The sequence below is a fragment of the Syngnathus scovelli genome, chromosome 2 (assembly GCF_024217435.2).
Source record: "Syngnathus scovelli strain Florida chromosome 2, RoL_Ssco_1.2, whole genome shotgun sequence".
NCBI classification, from domain to species: Eukaryota; Metazoa; Chordata; class Actinopteri; order Syngnathiformes; family Syngnathidae; genus Syngnathus; species Syngnathus scovelli.
This window is the reverse complement of record NC_090848.1, coordinates 16941327-16965554: the sequence shown is the minus strand read 5'-3', so window position 1 is coordinate 16965554 and position 24228 is coordinate 16941327. Positions and strand designations below refer to the sequence as shown.

General features: G+C 41.7%; 1 protein-coding gene across 1 annotated transcript in view; it reads right to left on the bottom strand.

Moving 5' to 3' along the window:
• The window catches only part of LOC125988753 (MICOS complex subunit mic25a), a 31731-nt gene that overhangs the window by 6988 nt on the left and 515 nt on the right, over window positions 1-24228 (bottom strand). The window contains exons 2-7 of the mRNA XM_049754381.2: window positions 19954-20026; window positions 19498-19621; window positions 18746-18869; window positions 8042-8125; window positions 6144-6214; window positions 2141-2276 (exon numbers count right to left, since the gene is read on the bottom strand). Coding sequence (XP_049610338.1) covers window positions 2141-2276; window positions 6144-6214; window positions 8042-8125; window positions 18746-18869; window positions 19498-19621; window positions 19954-20026 — 612 coding nt within the window. The remainder of the gene's footprint in view (window positions 1-2140; window positions 2277-6143; window positions 6215-8041; window positions 8126-18745; window positions 18870-19497; window positions 19622-19953; window positions 20027-24228) is intronic.

Here is a 24228-nt window from a genome sequence, read left to right as displayed (position 1 = left end):
GGTTTGGTTCAAGATGGCGGCGCGTGCACACGCAGCGGCCACTCTCTGTCCCGTTCGGTGTTTTGTGAGTGTTTACTGAGTGTTTGTCCGGCAGTTTTGTGTGTGTTCGTCTCGTGTGATACGTCGTGCTACTAGTGCGGCGGGCATGTTCTGCTCAACATCGGCGGAAGTGGGTTTTATGGCGTTCTGGACTTTGGTGCGGAGAGATTAAGGGCGCTCGGACTGCTTCGTCATGGAGCGACGCCGGACTGGCCTGCTCTTCCTCCCCCGGTTGGACTGCGTCGTGAGCTCGGACTGCTCTGTCCTGGAGCATTGTTGGGATGCGTCGGCAGCGGGTCTGCGAGGCAGCGGAAGAGGGGCCAGCGCGGAGACGTCGGGCCAGGCTTGCGGCCAACCCAGCTCGCCCAGGCGTGCCTTCCATTCTCCTGCCGTACGTTAGTTCGCGGGACGACAAGATGGGTTGCGTTTGCCTGATAGGATCCACGAACCGGACAGTGCGTGCCTGCTGTGTGCTCGTGTTCACAGTGGCCTGGTTGACTGTCATCTTACCGGACTCTGCTGTGCATCGGGAGCGGCTAGCGTGCTATCACGCTAATTGTTCATTGATGTTGACTTCTTGTGTTATTTTTCCTGTGTTTACTTGTATGTGCGTTGTGAACTCTGTCTTGTCACCCTGGGATAGTGAGAAACGTAATTTCGATCTCTTTGTGTGTCTTGACATGCGGAGGAATTGACAATAAAGGAGACTTTGACTTAACCCGGATAAAACTGAGATGTTGATAATTGGTCCTACTCGTTATCAACATTTATTTAAGGAAACCACTATAACTATAGATAACCGTACTATCACTCAGAGTGATACGGTAACTAATCTCGGGGTAATATTTGACCAAACGCTCTCCTTTCAAAAACACATTAAGAATATAACCAGGATTGCGTTTTTTCACCTTCGTAATATTGCTAAGATTCGTCCTATCCTCTCGACCGGGGATGCGGAAACTATTATACATGCGTTCGTCACGTCGCGCCTGGACTACTGTAATGTATTATTCTCTGGTCTTCCTAAATCCAGTATTAAAAGTCTACAGTTAGTGCAAAATGCCGCTGCGAGGCTGCTCTCACGGTCAAGAAAATTTGATCACATTACCCCAATATTAGCCGAATTACATTGGCTCCCGGTCCATTTAAGATGTGACTTCAAGGTTCTTCTACTAACCTATAAAGCACTGCATGGCTTAGCGCCTTCATATCTCGTCGACCTAGTCGTTCCTTATGTTCCGTCTCGTAACCTTCGTTCGCAAAACGCTAGTCTTTTAGTTATACCGAGGGCCAAGAAAATGTCTGCAGGGTCTAGAGCATTCTCTATTCGGGCTCCAGAGCTTTGGAATGCCCTACCAATGGATATTAGAACTACTACCTCAGTAGAAACATTTAAGACACGTTTAAAGACACATTTCTATGAGATGGCCTTTAACTAACTTGTGATGGCCGATTTGGCCGGAGTTTGTTCTGTTCTCTCTGCCCACCTCCTCCCCGGCTGGGGAGGGGGTTAGGTGGCTCAAAAGCTGATAGCGGCTGGCTGGATTCTCGGGGACCAGTTCGGGATGGGGGAGCTGCGGCTCGGCCCCCTTGAGGACACTGCCAGGACAATCGAGGGCACCTCCGACATCCATTTTTTTTTTCATTGATTTTCATATTATGTATTACTTGTGCACTCTCTGCATCCATTACAACCTGGTGATCCTGAAAGGGGGATCCTTCCATCTGTGGTCCCTTCTCAAGGTTTCTCATTTTCCCCTGGCAGGGTTTTTTTGAGTTTTTCCTTGCCGTTTTGGGAGCTTATGATCAGGGGATGCTTTGAGAATAATTGTCAATTTTGGCTATGTGAAGCCCTTTGAGACTGTTTGTGATTCAGGGCTATACAAATAAACTTGACTTGACTTGACATGTCAGAATGGCTCATTTCAATGTGATAAAACATTATTGTATATTCTTGAGAATGGATATAATTATTCTGTAACTCTAAATTAATTAAATAGTTTTCTTTAGATCATCAGATTGTCTGAGGAGTGTTGGCTGAAAGTTTAATCAGAAAACTGAGGTATTTCATTTTAAAGGCTAAATTGAAGGATGTCCTTACCCTTTTTGCGGCATTGATGCATTGCATGTATTCTTTGGCCAGGTCGGAACATCTTAGAGTTTGTTTTCCGTTCACCTTGTAGCATGATAACAGTTGAGCCTGCAAGCCGGGACATACGCCGTCAGTGTTCCGAGAACTGCAACAGACACGAAAAAATGAAGATGCTCAAAATGTTTTAATTCAAAATAATCAGAAATAATTGGTGACCAGTTGCTTTATGAATTGTTACGTGGAAATAGGGGATATTTTATTTTTATTTAGTGGTGTTCTTCCATTATTTTTTTCAAAATAATTCATAGTTCATTAGGAACAAAATATATCTGAGCCCAGTTTTCAATTTCAAAGTTTCATTCAGCTCACAATAATACAATCTGAGCTTCTTTTGTGTTTTCTAGGCAGAAAGTCGTGGAAAAAAAAAACATTTGTACTGAGGCGAGTACATCGTAAATAGAGGTCACAGAAAGATGAAAAGAAATATATCAGTTACACCCACGGCAACCCACTTTAGCAACTGACGGTGTGGACGGCACACTATATGCTTCGCTGCAAATCACCCAATTAGTGCTAAATAACATTTAATTGCGAGGAAAGGCTCATTCTGATCGAATACAACCGAAAAGTCTATGTTGAGATATTGAATTAGCCATGCTTAATTAGCTATGTGGGTTGTATAATAATTGGCTTTAGCCTGTCTATCTGTGATTGTTAACTATGACAGGTTTGATGTCTGGGTGCATCCGTCTGACTGACTGAAGCGGCGACCAACAAGTTACATACGCCTACAGTAGCTACACAGCACACACACATCCTGTGAAAGTACATCGCAGACACGCACACACGCATCCAGCATGCCAAGACATCCAATTAGCGCACACATGCCGCTACTCTGTGAAGAGTAGTTAACAAATTTAATTGGAAAACAAATTAAAGGTTTCTTTTAGATTTCATACCCAGAGGAGGCTGACCTCAACATTTTAATTGCAGTACATCCATGTCCATGTGTGCAATGCACATTATCATCTGACAAACAACAGTTGAGTTCATCAATGTGCTAATGATATCACAAGGAAAGAGGAAAATAAAAACAGACAGAAGTGATATAAAAGATGAGAAGTCACAAAGGATGGAGCTATTAGTGTTATTCTACACATTCTTAAAGATTATGGCGTATCTGAGTTTTTGTTCTGTTTAATCTTTTGCTTTTTGAGTTCCCTCATTTTTCTTACTTTCCTCTCATATAATATTTGCAACAAAAAGGAGACACTAAAGCGCTATCTTTATCTCTTGCAAGTGATGAAGCTGCCAAAGATAAGTAGCCGTCTTTTAATTTGAAATAAATGGGCTTCATTTGTGGACCCAAAGCCTCCTGATAGCAGAGGTAGCTTATTAATAATGGCGCCTGAAGATAAAATGAGAGAGTAAAGAGCCGGTAAAGCTTTGTCTACAAGCCACAACAACCTGAAGGCTGTCCAAGGGCTTCATTTTATTCAAAGCTTTTCAAGCCAAATCCTGCTGATGTTATTTTGACGTGTAAATTTATTGATGACATAGTAGGTGTGTTGAATACAAAAAAAAAAACAATAACAATTCTGCATCTTGGGTTATCAAGTAACAAAGCGTTTCATTAATGAAATTGCATCATTATTATCAAGTAACAAAGCATTCCATTAATGAAATTGCATTATTATCATTATTATCATTATTGTTGTTATTATTATTATTATTATTATTATTATTATTATTATTATAACCTTTGAGTGCACACATGGCCGGATGATATTCTGTTTACATGCCAGTGCTTTCCACCAGAGGAGATTTACTAAAAAACAGCGAGTCGATTCAAATTCACATTATTTCTGTGACCACTGTGTTTTTTTCTTTTATTGATAAAGGGGTGCCAATGCGTACAAGCAATAATTCCATGTACTTTAGATGACAAAGAGGAGACCTAAAATAAGTGGTGTTTTGCTGTGTGTATGTATTCGATGTTCTCTGTGACTGATCTACGAAAATATAAACAGTAAGATTAGATACATAATTAACAGTGCTGCCTGTTATTTTTAATTTCTGCCCGTAATGTGGAGGCGGACAACACAGAGGCCTCAGACTTGTGGACCACACAGAGGAGCTTAAGCGGCACAAAGAGAAATGAGAACAAATAATGAAAAGAGCTGCAAATTAGAAAATGGTGAGATACAAAATATCGCAGCTACACAAAAGCAGTTTTTTCTTTTTATACATAAATATATATCTATAGCTTTGTGTGTGATTAATAATATACTCTTATCAGCCCCAAACAGCATTCCTCACCAACCATAACACACTTTAATTTGATTACTTTGAACAGACACTTTCTTTGTTAAATGCCGCGTCGACAACAAATGTGTCCAAGGGAAATGTCAAGTTAAGATATTGGCTGGAAGAGAAGTTAACATAAGACAATATGAGAATGCGGTAGCACGGTGCAATGGCATTTAGCACATCTGCCTAATCACTTGAGCGGTTCAACATGCATGGAGGGTTAATTGTGCACTCGAGATTATCCATGGGCAATGATTGTTTGACTACATGTGCCCAAGGGGTGAAACTAGTTCTCAAGTAATTCGAGTACTTTGATTAAAAAAAAAAAAAAAAAAATCAGCCTCCGGCACTCTTTTAATTGGTGTCAATCAGCCACAGCATGCTACGCTGCCGCAAATGTGATGAGAATCTCAAATTCAAAATAAAATATTTCCAAATACAGTAAGTTACAGGTATAATTGCTTCGGTATGCTGATATTTTAAAGTTGCTCCTTGAAGCACGTGATTGGGTGGTAGCTCACTTGTCCTGTCTTCCTGCCTGGAAATCGGATAGTTGGGGCCCAGTTCAAGCTTATATTGCTATTACGATTGCTATTATTATTGCCACCAACATCAACATTATGTCATCCTGAAATGATGTTCAAATGGAAAACAAGGACGCCATTTGAAATAAATTAATTAATTAATTGCACCGACATTGTCTAATACAGCGCCTGTTGGCAGTGTAGTCGCAAGTAGCTTGCAGCTTGCTGCTAAACGAATAGCCCATAATACGGACCATCGTCAGACTGTTTAGAAATAATTGTTTAATGGGCAAAAATAACTTTACTTAACTATTTAAATGTTGTGTTTCAGCCAGCATAATTGCTACTGTGGTTCTGACATCACTTTAGTGTTACTTAAATTTTACTCTGCAATGCTTGTGTTGTTTAACTTTGAATTGTTTCACAGCCCAGATATCGATATATAAACCGTGAAACTATTTGAACTTGTGTTCTTTGTTTTAAAGTATGAACTTGAGATGTGTGTTTAAAAAGATGTATATATTTCTATGTTTAGGGAAATACATTATTTGACATCCGTGCATCATTTAGGATTCTGCCCTACACCAGCATCACAAGTCCTTTAATTGGCTGCCAACCGGTCTATGGTGTACACTGACCATGGTGAGCACAAGTAAAATGGAGATGGCATGAAAGGTTCCCAATGATCAAGACAATCTGGATGAGGGCTTTATTGTAGTTACAGTTAATTTCGTTTATAAGTTATTTGGTAGTCACAGTGATTCAGTAATAGAAAGCACTAACAGAAACGTTCACTGCAAGCACAATTTTGGTCTCTACTTCGCCTGCAAGTATTTCAAATTGAAGCCTGTTTTCCAAACTGTGGCTCATTAAAGGTTCGTTGTGAGACACACTGACCACCGGGAGTGTGCGTATTGTTTAACTCAACTTAATTAAAGTTACCAATTAAAACACTTATCATATTAGTCAGGTTTGCTCTGGAGAACGCAAGCATTTAACCGGTTACAAAATGAGGAAAAGAAGAGATCCTTATCTATTACTACTTATTAGTCTGCTGTGTAGGGTACATGCAGATTGTGTGTATGTGTGCCAAAGCCCTGAGGGGCTAATACAGAAAGGGAAATTGTGTGTGCATGCGTGTGGGTGCATCTATGTGTGTGTGCGCGTGTATATCTTACCTCACAATTGATTCTGTCTTGGATGCAGCTTGGTGGAACTGCTCCTTGCTCTGTTCATATATTTCCAAATTCTACACACCGAAAAGCACAGAAAACATTTTACAAAGGTCAGGTAAACTATTTTGTTATTGAAAGTTTTATTATAAGTCCAAATGTAAATATAAGCTGCGTGCAAGAGACAAATGATTTTCCCTCCCACCATTCTTTTTGTTTAATAATGGAGAATTGGACAGTGTTCCTAAGGAAAAACTAAATAAACAGTGCCAATCCATAACAACTGCAACCTCTCTTCTGCTGTGCTTTCTAGCATAACCCTGCACACACGCAGCATTCTCTCTAAATATTTAACCAATAAACTATACCAGCTGAGAATGAAGGTTGTCAGAAAAAAATGAGAGAAAACTCCTGAAATTATTGTATGAAAAAGGAAAAGCAAAAAAAGCTATCATTTCAAACAACTTTTAATATTTAGAAATGGATGGCAAACTGCGCAATACCTGAATAATCAAGTAGTAAGACAATTTTAATATAAGCAAAGCTGCAATAGGCTGACATCATTTTTGATTCAGTGCAGCCAAACTCTTGTACTGAGAATATTTTGCAAAGTCAAACAGACTAAACCACGGCACAGTAAAGCAAGCACACTGAGCCCCGCATACAAGCAGAGAAATTCACACATTTGTACAGTACGCAGGCAGCGCACCTGATTATACAATGCATGGAAAAATGCAGACGGGGCTCATTCTCTACATCTTTCTGTCCTTCACAGGCGCACCCGCAGAGAGGTATATCAGCAAACATCCAAGGCCCAAGAGCAAACACAGCTTGCACAGCCGGTATGCCAGCTTGCCAGTCTTCTAGGCCCTCTGTATACCAAACCTGTTGCTAATGAGACTTTCATAAATAGTCGCACGTCTGACACTGGGATAGCGTGCCAAAGACTTGAAATGTGCAAGACAACTTTAGAATAAACCAAATAAATCGACTAGACCCTCATAAGCGTTTTCTCAGATTTTGGGGGCGAGCTTTGCCACCAAAAAGAGGAATAATTTGAAGATCAGAATTTTGTGGTGTAGCAAGAGCAACATTAACAGTGCCGTACATGTTATACGTTTGAGTGAAACCCAACACCGCTCATGGCCAACACAACGCCATACCTACAGTACGGTTCCAAATACCGGTCAATGTTAGCACAAAACATTCAAGCTTCTATTAGAAGGGGGCATGTTTGCAAAGAAGAGTGGATAAAAATACATTAATGGGGTCCTTCCCCCAAAAAATGGTGCTGTAATAAAAGTCAAACCTGCAAGAAAGTATTAGTTTGAGGGTATATTTATGCAATGGTGTTATTGTACAGTTTTAATTGTTCCCCTTAGAGTTCAGCTTGGTTTTCAGTTGAGTTGTTCAGCTGCCCATTAATGATGGGCAACACAAATTTACTTTATCTTAATAAATAAAACTTAATAAATCTATTGGTCTCATGTTTTACGTACATCACAAATATGTGGCATTTGAACAGGGGTGTGTAGACTTTTACTGTTTATGTTTCAAGAGGACCTTTCCGTGTAGGACATGGAGGAACTGCTTGCCAACAAAAGGCCATGCAAAGGTTCTTATTGGTTGGCACCCAGTGAGACTGAGACTTCAATGAGAATACACCTTTTTTCAGTCCGGCAAATGTCAAACAGTTGAAAGGGAATGAAAACAAATAAAATGGCTCCCTGCAGTGGACCACGGTTACTAAAAATCACTGATCTTTTCTGTTTGAAGAATCAGCTGTGTATGTTTGCTTAACTGATTTTGCGAAATATACCAGTTTCTATTTTTTTCTGTTTTTAGTTTGTGTAAAAGTGACGCCTCTGAAAGTGTATTGATGTGTTCATGTTTATGTAGCGTACCCTCTTTTCCAGGAGAGCTACTTGCTGCTTGTAGAATGCGTCCAGTGCCTTCAGTCGTAACTCTTTCTTTTGGAGCTCTTGAGCCTGCATGAGGACACGCATGCAGCACACACACAAATATGAAGGTGGATTAAACACAAAATGCTATATGATGGATTAGTCAGGTCTACAGAAGCAGTAATAAGGCAGTTTGACCAAAACCAAAAGTCTCAACATGAAAAACTTTCTTCAACAGAAAACTCTTTGATTAAATATGAAACGCAGTATGACATTGTGAAAACTGTAAAAACATGATGAAACACTGTGATTTCAATTTATTGGCAAAAAAAAAATGCCCCTGTAATGATGCTTGTATTGTGCATTGTAACCAATTGCTGTAATTATTGCGCTGCAGCTATTATGCGACCTAACAATAACAAAACAGAGAAACACCGCTGAGTCTCACACTTTGTAGTCAAATTGTCAGAGACCAAAAAGACCAAAATATCACTAAAGCATAACACTAAATTGAATGCTCTCTCTAAAAGCACTGTTGGTAGGGGTGCTGCTTGTAATGTACTGAGATTGCAAAGATTTACAAAGTTTGCCAAATAACCATTGCTAAATTGCCTGTTCACTCAGTTTGTGTTCAGTCAGATTGTGTACGCGGTTGACAACAGGTGTAAAAGAGGGTTTTTCAGGTAGTGCTGATGGTTTTCACTGTGGGACATTTGGGAAAACTCTGCAGGCAAATAAAGTTTGAAATGATGGAATTGGAAGCGCTAGTGAAAGACAGTGCCTACCCTGCCTAACGCTAAATTTAAAACTTGGGATGTCCAAATAATCTCCGAGATCTCAGCGTTTCCTCTTGAATTTACCAGCACTGTACATATGTACAGTATATAATCAATAACACAAATCATAACTGATGTAAATGTAATACTTATAATGCGTTATTACTTGTTTGGAGTGGGCAAGAGGTGTGACAATTAATCGACAACTAATCAACTATGTAATGAATTATTATTATTAAAAATTATTTTGATAATAGATTAATCATTTCGGGACCTTGTTTACCTAAAATTGTCCAACTCTTCAGAATAGTACCGTATTTTCCGGACTATAAGTCGCTCCGGAGTATAAGTTGCACCAGCCATAAAATGCCCCAAAAAGTGAAAAAAACATATAAGTCGCTCCGGAGTATAAATCGCATTTTGGGGGGCAATTTATTCGACAAAATCCCACACCAAAAACAGTCATGAACGAGCAACAACAGGCTAAACGATAGCGACAACAGGCTAAACGATAGGTATGCTAACGTGACAAACACAAACAAAGAGCTGAGAACGGTCCTGACGTAACATATAGAGTAATTAACGACAACTATTACATGAATAACATGTTTATAAAACGATCTGTGTCACTCCAATTCATTAAATCCATCGATCGTTCTTTGTCAACAATGGGTGCGCGCGGCTGAGGGCGCTTGCACTTCAAAATATTCCACAGGCTCATAGAACGATAGATAAACTATATTGCAAATAACTATAATATAAGCCAATAATATTATCAAACCATCCGTGCACTTTAAATCCATTAAATCCATCGATCAAATTCCTCGTCCTTTGTCAACATCGCCGCGCGTGCGCCCTGACGTCAGCCTTGTCTTTATTCCACAGATCTAGTATATAACTATATTGTAGCGTTAACAAAGTACAAGGATAGACGTGGGTTTGGTAAACGGCTCTTTATTAAACAAAACAAACTTCCAAGCGTGTGGCGGCGTGGACTTCCAGACACGAGAGCTCCATGGCATAGGACCGGGCGTGCGTAATGGCCATGTCCGAGCCCCATGCACCATCCGCGGACAGCCACTTGGCCGAGCGCCGGCCCCCGACTCAATAGAGTAGGACCGGGCGTGCGTAAAAGCCATAATAGTTTTTCAAACCTTCTATGTCACTCCTAATCCTTAATTCCTTCAAACTCTTTGTCCTCCGTGTCACTTAGAAATGATCACCGCTAATGATGCCGGTAGTCCTTACGTGGGTACGTTTGTCCTTTATGTAAACAACCGCCGCGCCGCGCCGCACCGCGCCGTGCCACTGACGTCACTTGAAATAGTAATCCCTTGGTACATCACGGTTCTCCAAACTTTCTTTCTGCTGCTTGATTACTGTTTTGAGCTGCATATTTTACAACTTGAAGTTTGTAACCTGCAAAATATGAGTTTCTCTTTGGTGCCATTTTTCTTAAGCCCACCCAGTTGATGAGTCACGGCCAACGGTGAAATTTAGAGCGCCCTCATCCAGTTTCGTCTGAAAATATAATTTTTTTCAGATGTAGTTTTTTGTTTTGTTTATTTGGTTGTTTTATCAAAGTCAAAGTCTGCTTTATCGTTGATTTTTTTTCATATACCAAGACAAGACACACAAAGAGATTGAAATTACGTTCCCACTATCCCTCGGTGAGATAGTACACGTATGCATACAAGCAACACAAAAAAACCCAAGAAGGCACAAACAATGAATAAATAAGAGTGTTGAATAAATGATAAATAAACAAATAATAATAAATAATAATAATAAATATAAGAGGAGCAAAAATGGAGCAAGTGTACATACAGCAGACAGTGGACTTGGATATGGTGCTTTAAAGTGTTAATTGCTTTATTTGATGTTTTCTCTATTTTTTATGTTTTGAATATGTTCAAGATAAAGATATAAAAGCATGTGAAGTGATCAACTATACTAAAAATAACATGGGAAGTGGTCAACTATACTTGTAAGTAAGTGATGTCTTAATGATCAAGTAAAAATTCGTGAAAAAAAACATATATAAGTCGCTCCTGAGTAGAAGTCGCCCCCCCACCCAAACTATGAAAAAAAACGCAACTTATAGTCCGGAAATTACGGTAGTTGTCAACATTAAATATTCTTAAATTTTAGCAGTCCTCTATGAAAGACACTGATTATATTTGCATTTAATCAAAACAAAACATTTACAACTAAATGCTTTTATTTTAAAAAATAATGATTGAGATTTGTGCCCATTTTCTAAAATGCTACAAATCAGTATAGGAATCATAATCAATTTGTTTGTGCATTTTCCTTACTGCCAATTTGAAATATTACTCTTGTTCTTGGAAAAAACGTTGAAAATTTAAAAAAAAAAAGGAATTTTCTGATTGACAAAATAGTGGATAAATTAATTTATTATTAAAATAACCATTAGAAGAAGCCACTGTCGGCAAGTAACCACTGCATCAAAATGAATTCAAATAAACATATTTCAGACTGATAATGGGACATTTAAAAGGTTCAAGACACCACACCACACCTTCCATATTTTGCGCAAAAACAATAACCTAAAGTTCTATCCCTGGAAAGAAAAATAATGAAATAATATTTGATCAAAACTTTCTAAACTATACAACATCCACAAGAATGTCCTGATTTCTTAAAGTAGTAGACTTTGGGCACAGTGTAGACATCAGAGCAATAACAGAGACACACATGTACACACTAGGAAGAAGATTCATCATAATTATCACGGCCGCTGAACACCAAATCAAATCAGAGGTGGAGTATAAACAAACCGAGGCAAAAAAAAAATAAAAAATTCAGATGCGACGAGTACCCGTGAAAAATACGGCCTAACTGAGTTCACCTGTCTGTTTGATATTAAAGACGGGGTTTATGCTTGGAAAGTTTGAGTTACAAGCGAGCGCCTTTAAATGAAAGTAAGCACACTCTTCCTATCTGTATGCCTACTGTGTTGTTCCAGATTTAATTTGCAGCCAGAGAGGAAAATGAGAGTGAATCATACAACTCCCCTGTTGTCCCTGCAGGGGTCTGCAAGTCTACGCTAGATAAGAGGCAGCCAGGCAAGACTCGGCACACACCGCAGCCCACACGAGCCAAACTACAGACACACGTGCGTGGGCACACACACAAATTGTGACCCATTTTGTCTTAAGGAGACGAAAAGAATCTAGATAAACATTATCGGGGGATGACTTCATTGTGATCTAGAATACCACTAAAACTACGTTGGCATAGCAAAATGCAGGTTAACCTATACCCTGAGTGCTAACATGGTAATGTGTATGGTGTGATGTCTCGGTACTCTAAATAAAAAGTAGGCTGCTAAGGTCATGTAGTTCAAAATTCATACTTTCCAGGCAAAAATACTCAGTGTTGTTCAACAGTGTCAGTCTCTAATTATTTCCATAATCTTAACAGTAAGTCGATGCAAAAGCTGTGTAAGGATTCAGCACAGAGTCGAGAAAATCTGAAGATCATTGGTCTAATGGACCATCCACAGCACACGGCCAAATACTACAGAACTTGCATTGCGATATTAGTCAAAGGATATATGATTATCGACTCACTCCTTCTCAGTGGGCAGCGTGCGCGTGCGCGTGTTAATACCATCTGATAAAACCAGCAGTCTGTTCACCTCTTTCCCAGTTCTCCTCTTCTCATTATTTACTCCACTGGGTTTATTTAACACATAGCTTCCAGCTAGACAATAAATTAGCACTCAATAATAATTGGACTGGTAATTACAACCAGACAGCTACACAGAGAAGGAAGAACAATCTGAGCCATTTTATTTATTTATTTTTTTTCTTTTCAGCTTCTCTTGTTTGCCATTAACAGTTTGGCCCATTATATAACAACTGCTCCCCAGTAGATAACACATTTTAAATATGAGTGCAAGTTGTCTCAATAAAGAATCCGCTAAAAGCGTATTTTCTTTTTTATCAAATCAGGTACACAGAACATTTGCAGCATCTAAATAATTAGAAATTATTGCTGAGACAACGATAAAGGCGCCATAAGCTCAGTGAGCTTGTTTAGGGGGAAAACATTTCTCTAAATTTTCAGGGGATGCTATGAGGTGATTTTGTGGGGCCGATTTTGGGCCAATCGACATTTCCATATCCATATCCATTACAGCTTAAAGCAGGTTATCTGCACACTCAACAAAATGAAACATTATCTGTTTTCCAAAGATAGTATAGTATAGGAACAACACATTTAATCTCTTTTGAGATATATAAATACTGTTTTTTTAAGCATTAGTGCAATTTTTAGGAATAATTAAGGCCTTTTTTGTTGTAAGATTTCTGCATTTACTATAAGCATCTGTGTCACTGTTAAGCATTCATTTGGGATAATTAAATGTGTGACTAAAAGGATCAGAAGCACATCCTGTCAAAAGACATCATCAGAAAAGTCACAGGCTGATGTAGTTAGATCTTCACTTAGTAAATGGCGTACGGAGCATGGTATAGCGCTCGCAAAACACACGCACACGCGTGTAATGCCAGCCTACTATCTTAACATGCAGAAGCGTATCAGTTCCTGCAGATTACAATTACCGATACAGGTATTGCCTTATCAGCACCTCAGCCTTTTCCTCTCCTGTCTGCTCCTTTGTTCACTTTTCCCCTCGACTATAGCCTCAGTTATCTCCCCGGTACTCCGTTTTTCCCCCCCTGGCGCTCCTCTATCTCTTCAAAATTTCCTCTCATCTTGATATTTATTTTGTTGGTTTTTTTTCCTCATGACACCTGATCTTTGCTGCTACCCAATGCCCTCCCCTGCTTGCATGCACTGTGGCTAAATGGAATAAAACTCATACTAAAGACGCAAATTAGAATGTAATATTCTAAGCATGCACGAGCATATTCATTCAACAATAACGCTTGCCTAAAGGCTGGCAAATCGATTGAAATTCAAGAGATCGCACGCATTTAACTTGTTCTTACTCATTCCCATTGCTTAACATCATCGAGATGAAATATGTCAGACTAAATAAGCAGTCGGAGAAGTACATGATAAAAGATGGGGCAATTCACTGGCTAATACGTAGCATGGTAATGAAGCTTGTCCCCATCTGCATCCGCTCGCTTTTCTCTAAACGTGTACACAGCTGTTTCTTTCACACCCATTACCAAAGCCTGAAAGCGCTCCCCGACTCAGATGGATACGACGCCGCTGCCAGATCTCCAGCTGATGACACGTCATTAAGTGTAAACAAGGTAGGTAGGTGAGTCCAATCAAAGAAAACATCTGGATCAATTTACCAGTGCGGCTTCAATATCAGATTGATGGACAAGAGTGAAAGTGGAACTACCTTATTCCTTTAAATAGAAGCCTCCGCTCTAAGAGAAGTTGTGTCCCGATTCATCACCAGGTGCAGCCGTTTCAATAAAATAGATGCCTTTTTTTGTTTCCCCTTTTTCGACACGAGACGTCATGTTAGAAATTTCTATCTCAACACACATTTGCTGCACAGAAGCTCTGATATACTGTGGAAGGGTAGGAGGAAGTGGTGCTGCATGAAGCATTGAGCATGCCAAGGCAAACACAAAAACATTTCAACACTGAACAAAAATAATTCCTGATTAGAAGAAACAAAACAACAATCTGAAGATATGAGAGGCTCTACGGTTGATGAGTGATGGAAGGCCCCAGTAAAACAGAAAAATGTTTATCATGTCATTATATCATACAGGAAGACATTTCTATATTAGCCAATTAAATAATCTATCATTATTATATATGTATTATAAAACATTTCTTATTTGGATTTTTTTTAAATAACTCAGACCCACACAACCAACCACGACCAACCACAGATCAGCTTGCAAATGTCACATGTCCAAACTCAAAAAATAGGTGAGCTGTTATATTATTGTAAAGAAAAAAAAATGGGGTTGGCGGCCTCTTTAAACGAACAAAATTAAGAAAGAATATTGTTTTTGAATCAGGCATCGTTTTTAAGAATTATCTTGCACATACTAATGAAAATGGTCCAGCTAAATATGCTGGTACCCCTAACTTTAAAGTTTTGAGTGAACTGCTGCAATCAAACGGTTTCTGTCATTTTCAATGAGACTTTTAGCATGTGTCTTCTGTTTTTTTTGGCCACTGATTAGGAGTAAAATTATCCAAGCACTTTGGGTTAAAAGGTGCCTTCTCTGGACTGTATAATTTAGCTTTTGTATTATTATATCTGGACAAATGTGTGTAACAATGTCATGGGTTGTTCTGTTGTGCTGTTCTTTTTATGTAATTTATAATTTCTAAAATCAAAAAAAATCAATGAAGGTGTGCCTTATAGTGCAGAAAATACTGTAATTTTATGTTTTTATTCTTATCAATTCTTTTTTTAATAAAGATGCATTTGTCTCTATCTTGCAAGTTCCATGACTTATATCTGTAACCAACCTTTCTGAAACTGGGCAGTGCAAATCAGTCACAAATACATAGTCTTAAAATATCTTTGCAACGAGCACAAGTTCAAGACACCCTGTGCCAAATTTACCAACGCAGCACCAAAACATAATTGGGCCTGATACTTGTTTCATAGAAGGTACTGTATAATTTTCTTTGTACACAAATCACTGGCAAAATTGTTGGAACCCTTCTGTGAATGAATGAAAAACCCAGAATCATCACAAGAACATTGTCCCAAAAGCATTGCAGCTCATCAGTATGCATTTCAGCAAATTTCAGCCACGGTAGCTCCAAGTTATTTCGGTGATGATTGTTTGTCTTGATTACCACATTAGAATCCAATGTTCCATACCATTGTGTTACTCTGTAGCCACTTTCTAAAGCAAAAAGGATAACAAGGGTCATAGTTGTTATAGAGATTAGGTAAATTGGATTATCACGGGGATAAGCAAAGAGTTGTCCATGGAGAGAATTTCACACTGTATTTAACGTGATTTAATTTAATATTCAGCATGTGGGATAACCAAAGAGAGGAGAAGGCAGCCATCTATACAACCATGCATGAATCCACTTGGCTCATCCTGCTCAGGGTCAATTGCATGTGTTGTGTGTGCGTCCGAGGCAAGTGGATGGGGGGGGGGGCATCCTTGACATTGTGTCAGATATTCAAAGAGCTGAATTTGGTTGACATATTAAGACAAATTTAAGAACAAATTAGACATTCCTTCAACATGATTTCTTCCATTTAAGCATACAAAAAGCTATTAAAACATGTAGAGGTGTTGATGATCATTCAGACCATATTCCAAAATATTCACATTTCAATATTGTTTACTTTGCTTCCCATTTAACGCTTTTTATGCATTATTGATATATGCATTATTTGAACTGTATTTCCATCAAGTCAATTCCTTCCAACCAATTGTTCTTCTAGACAGCGGGGGCAATAGTTGAGAGGCAATACAGTGAACCTGTTGACTTAAAATTTTGCCTAGCCAAACCTCTTCCAACTAAGAATTGTAGTCATGTTGCCAGACAAGTTAATGTGTTGGACTCGAATTCTAATGGGGTTTTCCCGCACAGTTTCGACACCTGTTCATGACAAATTATAGCCTAATGACAAATATCACCTGAATGTTATTGTTTTACTACATTAAACATTACATGAGCCAAAAGTGAGTCATTCATGCATTGTTGCATGCTATAAAAAACATCTGGGGTTTGTCCTTTCGTCTTTTTCTGTCAGAACAAAAAACTTTTTTTCCCAGTTTTGAGCAGGTATAAAAACTAAAACTAATTAATGGAGGATTGTATGGGCTATATACATGCCCATTGCATTATGGTGAGGGAGGATAATGTGGACAATGTACAATCTTGCTGAGGTCCACACTCTTCTGACTGTATTTTGCAATGAGATCAAGAAAGATTCACATCAGTGTTGTGTCGAGCACATTAATGATATTTGATTATTACTTCAGTATTAAAACCAAAATGTAGTGTCTTTTTGCTTGGAAATGACTTTTTACATAATTGTACCATAACAAATTGTTATTTAAATGAACAAAACGAATTTTTGAAACACATGCACCTGACATTATAAACCATTAATACTGCAAGTTGAAATTTACCTTTATGCTATGATGACCATACCATGATGCATTTAAAACAAAAAAAGTAATTAAAAAGGTAAAAGCAATGCACCTTCAACTGCTTGAGCATTCACAGCGCGTAAACGTTGAGCCATTACTTTCACTCACACGATAACAGGAATCTAATTTGAGTTCCGCGTGAATGAACGCAAAGCTGCCACACACTTGACTTGCATGTGCATATAAGTATTCATAGCACAGGAGAGTGTAATTACAAGGCGCCTTTGGCATCAGCACGTCCAGTCTTGTTGGACCAGTTGTTGTGCTCACTATGTCCCTCTAGTGACTTTCTATTAACAGCGGGAGAGTGCTGGAGTGAAGATAAGGCAGCCACTACAGCACGTCTTATCAAAGCAAGGGAGGGAAGCAGGTGCGAGAGGAGGAGAGTCAAACGAAATGGGCCACGGCCGGCGTGTAAAACAAGCTCTCCTCTCTGCTTCCAACCAACCCACCGCCAGGCCACTGCTATCTCCAATCCCAGGAAACTCTCGGGCTGCAATTTACCACTTGCACTGTGCTGATAATGCAGTCTCTCCAGGGCAGGAGGCGTGAGGTGATCGGTTGGGATGGAAAGGGTGAAAGACCAGGAGCGATACAGTAAAAGGGAAGGTAGAACAATAGCAGAATGAAAGAAAACAGCAAAGCAAGTTCCAGATGGAAGGAGTCAAGATGAGTGGAAATGTTGGAGAAAAAAAAAAGAGAGGAGGCAGAAAGATGACTTAAATGGAATTACATATGACATCCAGACCCTCACTTTGAGCCACTACATGGGATTTCAAAGAAATCCATACCAGGAACAATTCAGCTCTATTTGTCAGTAACATAAATGAGTAGATTTGTTTTTTTTTTAATTATACAAATGTGCACAAAATCCCATCAATAATGTAATACACACTAAACATAAAACTTATTGCAAGTTGTTACAGGTTTCCTTTTTAATTTCCCCTACGTGAATGTCATCGTTCGTCTCTGTGTGCCCTGCGATTGGCTGGCAACCGATTCAGGATGTCCCCCGCCTACTGCCCTATGACTGCTGGGATAGGCTCCAGCACTCCCGCGACCTCCGTGGGGACAAGCGGTATAGAAAATGGATGGATAGATGGATGGATGAATATAATTTCATGGTGTGATGCATTCCCAACAAGATGGTGCCTAAAAAAGCCTTAGCTTTATGACACAAAGATGCTTTTAGCTAAGAGAGATATTAGGGTAAATAAATTAATGTTTAGAATATTCATGAAGCTGACAACTACTGAAATATTAGGGTCAATAAAAAAAATAAAGTATTTCATCTTAATATTTGTAAACCCAGCCAAATTCAGGATTGAGGGTGTTGTTTAAATTAGACAATACTTGAAGGAAGTTGGCAATCATTGAAAAGAACCAAAAACTGCTCTAATGTCCTGTGACTCACTTTGCAAGCATTAGAACAGGTTGTGGGGAATTTAAATTATTTAATTAGCTCAATGCGAGAAGTGAAAAGTTTATATAATATAGAGTCACGGAAAAATACTTTTCATAAGGTCAAATCCTACCTAGGTTGTGACCTCCTTGTGTAATTCAGTATCAGAATTCTTGAGATGGTGAATTTTCATAAAGCGCCAGTTATAATCATCAAAATTATAAAAAGAAAAGCCTAAAATATAATGGACAAGTTTAAAAAAAACTTACAGTTTGCCTGTGATTGTTGCAGGTTTTGGTTACACTTGTAATGACAAAAAATCAAAATTTGAACCGTGTGTGTGTGTGTGTGTGTGTGTGTGTGTGTGTGTGTGTGCGTGTGCGTGCGTAAGTGTGTGCGTAAGTGCGTGCGTGCGTGCATGTACCAACTGTTTGGCCTTCTCAGCCTCCTGGCGATTGTGTTGTCTCTCCTGACTCATTGACTTAATTGTCTCCGCCTCTCTTATCTGGGCCAAGTCCTCCCTCACTTTACTCTGCTGGCGATCAGTCCTGGAAAACACACACACACAATCATGCTTCTATTGCCCACGAGCCGTCTATAAAGTCTGACTTCCGATGCCTTCAATGCACAATGACTCAATATACTGGCTACCTCAAGAGGGCAGCATAGACCATCACTCAGATTTCATTGGGGAAGTTGACCATAAGATTTCAAAGTTAAAAAAAACAAATAAATTTAAAAAAAAAACATTGCAGTATTTACAGAGAATTCCAACCTTAAAGGGAGAATCCATATTTTAAAGTGAATTCTTAGAATTCAGATTTTAAAGGCAGAATCCATACTTTAAAGTCAGAATTCTGACCTTAATCTCAGAATACTGACCAGTGGGAATAGTACTCACATCAGCAAGTAAAAGTAAATAAAAAAATATATATAAATAAAGATAAAAAAAATACTACTATTTTGTGACTCCAAACGGAGCCTCACCGGTGTATTTGAGGAAAATCAAAATAACATCCTTTTTTCCACAGCAGTGTCACAAATTTTCATTGCAAAACAGACGACTGAAATAATCCCTATCCTATCCCAGCTGTCTTCGGGCAGTAGGCGGAGTACACCCTGAATAGGCCCTAAAACAACAGTAAGGAATAATAGATTTCCATGATTGTTACCAACCTAAGCGATTCTTCCTTGACTTTTGAAGTTGTTTTGCCGGTGCTTCTGGAGTGGGTGCTTGACTGGGTCCGGGGTTGTGGCTTTTGCTGGGGTCGGGTGTTGGAGCTGGCACTGAAAGAGGAACCTGGAGTAATGAGAGAGTTAATAGCAAATAGAAGGTTAATGGTTGACAAACTTTCAGTGTCATCTATGTAATATTACATGATATTTCGGTGGAAGTGCTTCTTTGCTGTCTTTAAAAGAAGAGGATGAAGATGATGACAACAAAGAAAATGATAAAACAGCAACATAGTCATGGCAACTAACTTTCACTTTGCACAAGGATTTAAAAGCCACATTAAGAGCCATGGTAGGAGTTCGATGGCTCATTTTCATATGCTAAATTGCTGAACTGTTAAAATAATGAGAATTGTGTTTACATATGAGCCAGCCATGAACTGGGGGGGGCAACTATACCTGTGTCTCTCTGTGCAGGCTGTGGAGGAATGTTGGCCACACCCCTCATCCTCTGGAGAACATCTTCTGAAAGCTAGAAAAAGATGTAGAAAGCATGTTTACCAAAACAAAAAACAGAAAGTTTTATTATCACTTTTTTGTTTCATTTTTCCCCTCCGTGAGTCGTCACCTTATCGTAGTGGAGGGGTTTGCGTGCCCCTGTGATCCTAGGAGCCATGTTGTCGGGGGCTTCATGCCCCTGGTAGGGTCACCCATGGCAAACTAGGTGAGGGGCCAGACAAAGCACGGCTAACAGAAGCCCCTTATGATGACTAAAATAAATGGACTTCGTTTTCCCTCGCCCGGACGCGGGTCACCGGGGCCCCCCTCTGGAGCCAGGCCTGGAGGCGGGGCTCGAAGGCGAGCGTCTGGTGGCCGGGCCTTCGCCCATGGGGCCCGGCCGGGCACAGCCCGAAAAGGAAACGTGGGTCCCCCTTCCCATGGGCTCACCACCTGTGGGAGGGGCCAAAGGGGTCGGGTGCAGTGTGAGCTGGGCGGCGGCCAAAGGCAGGGACCTTGGCGGTCTGATCCCCGGCTGCAGAAGCTGGCTCTTGGGACATGGAATGTCACCTCTCTGGCTGGAAAGGAGCCCGAGCTGGTGTGCAAGCAGAAAAGTTCCGACTAGATATAGTCGGACTAGCCTCCACGCACAGTTTGGGTTCCGGTACAAGCCCTCTCGAGAGGGCCTGGACTCTCTTCCACTCTGGAGTTGCCCACGGTGAGAGGCGTCGAGCAGGTGTGGGCATACTTATTGCCCCCCGGCTGGGCGCTTGCACATTGGGGTTCACCCGGGTGAACGAGAGGGTAGCCTCCCTCCGCCTTCGGGTGGGGGAATGGGTCCTGACTGTTGTTTGTGTCTATGCACCAAACGGCAGCTCAGAGTACTGGGGTCCCTGGAGGAAGTGCTGGAGAGCGCTCCTTCTGGGGACTCCATCGTTCTACTGGGTGACTTCACGTGGGCAATGACAGTGAGACCTGGAAGGGCATGATTGGGAGGAACGCGCCCCCCCCCCCCCCCCCCGATCTGAACCCGAGCGGTGTTCTATTATTGGACTTCTGTGCTCGACACGGATTTTCAATAATGAACACCATGTTCAAACATAAGGATTTGCGGCCGCATGTTTTGGACACAAGAGAGGGGCGGAGCTGTCAACTGAACAACCGATTGGGGGGGGGAAGATGCCGGTTCGACCTGGCAGACCCAAACGCTCTGTGAGGGTCTGCTGGGAACGTCTGGCGGAATCCCCTGTCAGGAAGAGCTTCAACTCCCACCTTTGGCAGAGCTTTTCCCACGTCCCGGGGTAGGCGGGGGACATTGAGTCCGAGTGGACCATGTTCCGCGCCTCCATTGTTGAGGCGGCCGATCGGAGCTGTGGCCGTAAGGTCGTTGGTGCCTGTCGTGGCGGCAATCCCCGAACCCCCTGGTGGACACCGGCGGTAAGGGATGCCGTCAAGCTGAAGAAGGAGTCCTATCGGCCCATTCTGGCCTGCGGGACTCTGAAGGCAGCTGACAGGTACCAGATGGCTAACCGGAATGCGGCTTCGGCGGTGGCTGAGGCAAAAACCCGGGCATGGGAGGAGTTTGGCGAGGCCATGGAGAATGACTTCCGGACGGCTTCGAAGAAATTCCGGTCCACCATCCGGCGTCTCAGGAGCGGGAAGCAGTGCAACGTCAACACTGTTTACAGTGGGGATGGCGTGCTGCTGACCTCGACTCGGGACGTCGTGAGTCGGTGGGGAGAATACTTCGAAGACCTCCTCAATTCCACCTACACGCCTTCCATTGTCGAAGCAGGGCCTGGGGACTCTGAGGCGGGCGATCCAATCTCTGGGGTTGAAGTCACCGAGGTAGTTAAAAAACTCCTTGGTGGCAAGGCCCCGGGGGTGGATGAGATCCGCCTGGAGTTCTTAAGGGCTCTGGATGTTGTGGGGCTGTCATGGTTGACACGCCACTACAACATTGCGTGGACATCGGGGACAGTACCTCTGGATTGGCAGACTGGGGTGGTGGTTCCCCTCTTTAAGAGTGTGTTCCAATTACAGGAGAATCACACTCCTCAGCCTCCCTGGTAAGGTCTATTCATGGGGTGCTGGAGAGGAGGGTCCGTTGGGAGGTCGAACCTCGGATTCAGGAGGAGCAGTGTGGCTTTCGTCCTGGCCGTGGAACAGTGGACCAGCTCTACACCCTCAGCAGGATCCTTGAGGGTGCGTGGGAGTTCGCCCAACCAGTCCACATGTGTTTCGTGGACTTGGAGAAGGCGTCCGATCGTGTCCCTCGGAAGGTTCTGTGGAGGGTGCTTCGGGAGTACGGGGTGCCGAGCCAACTGACAAGGGCGGTTCGGTCCCTGTATCACACCGATGCCAGAGTTTGGTCCGCATTTCGGGCAGTAAGTCGGATTCGTTCCCAGTGAGGGTTGGACTCCGCCAAGGCTGGCCTTTGTCACCGATTCTGTTCATAACTTTTATGGACAGAATTTCTAGGCGCAGCCGAGGCGTTGAGGGGGTCCGGTTTGGGGACCTCAGCATCGTGTCTCTGCTTTTTGCAGACGACGTGGTACTGTTGGCTTCTTCAGGCCGTGATCTCCAGCTCTCACTGGAGCGGTTTGCAGCCGAGTGTGAAGCGGTCAGGATGAGGGTCAGCACCTCCAAATCCGAGTCCATGGTCCTCGATCGGAAAAGGGTGGAATGCCCTCTCCGGATCGGGGATGAGGTCCTGCCCCAAGTGGAGGAGTTTAAGTATCTTGGGGTCTTGTTCACGAGTGAGGGGAGGATGGAGCGTGAGATCGACAGGCGGATCGGTGCAGCGTCGGCAGTAATGCGGACTCTGTACCGGTCCGTTGTGGTAAAGAGAGAGCTGAGCCAAAAGGCAAAGCTGTCAATTTACCGGTCGAGGTATGGGTCGTGACCGAAAGAACGAGATCCCGGATACAAGCGGCCGAAATGAGTTTTCTCCGCAGGATGTCCGGGCTCTCCCTTAGAGATAGAGTGAGAAGCTCGGTCATCCGGGAGAGACTCGGAGTAGAGTCGCTACTCCTCCACGTTTAGAGGAGCCAGATGAGGTGGCTCGGGCATCTCATCCGGATACCCTCCCTGGGGAGGTGTTCCAGGCATGTCCCACCGGTAGGAGACCCTGGGGACGACCCAGGGCGCGCTGGAGAGACTATGTCTCTCAGCTGGCCTGGGAACGCCTTGGGGTCCCCCGGGATGAGCTGCATGAAGTGGCTGGGGAGAGATGAGTCTGGGATTCCCTCCTGACGCTGCTGACCCCGCGACCCGACCCCGGACAAGCGGAAGAAGATGGATGGATGGATGGATGGATGGATGGATGGATGGATGGATGGATGGATGGATGGATGGATGGATGGATGGATGGATGGATGGATGGATGGATGGATGGATGGTTTCATTTTTTAAAGAAACTTAGAAATGGTTATTTTTGGCACTTTATTGCCAGATAAGGTTAAAAAATTCTAAAATGGATTCCAGTTAGAGAGATTTATTATTAAATATAAACTGTTCATCTTTTGCAAATGCTGGAAAGAAAATGATCTGGGAGCAAAAGTTCTTTAGCGGATCACAGGAGCTTTACTGTTGATCGTGTCTGTGTCGAGCTCCACCAAAAACCGTCAAACCCAGTGACTCACTATTTCTAAGACTAACAACATTAGAATGTGCAACCTGGTGTAGAATGACAGTTTGGTTAGTTTTAGATAATTGTATTGAAAAAAAAAAGGAGAGCCGCATGTAGTTACAAGGAGGGGAAACAAAAAAATGCCCTCTCCAAACATTGAAAGAGGAGAATGAAAATATTGCTCAAGAAAATATTGTTGAAGAAAGGAAATTTCATGGGAACTTGTTTGCTGCCATCAACAGGGGATGTTGGGAAATGCACTCTTACGCCCTGACATGACTCTGAGAGATGACATTGACGCCCTTCAGGGTAGTTTACAAAATTCCAACACTTCACAGCACTTGAAGGCACCGCTGTCAGAAGCCCAACAGCAGACCTCCGTTGGATATATGGACATTAGTTCAGCCCCATGTTTTAACAACAAACATCTGGATGTGTGTTTTGATTTAGAACACTTAAATATAAATGTAATTTAAGTAGCAAACACTTTGATTTGGGCGATCGGAGGAGCGTTTGCTACTCACCGGCTTCCCCCCCTTGCGAGATATGGGAAATACTGGGCAGAAAACTACGCCGAATTTATCAGAATGGATAAGCAACCAAGA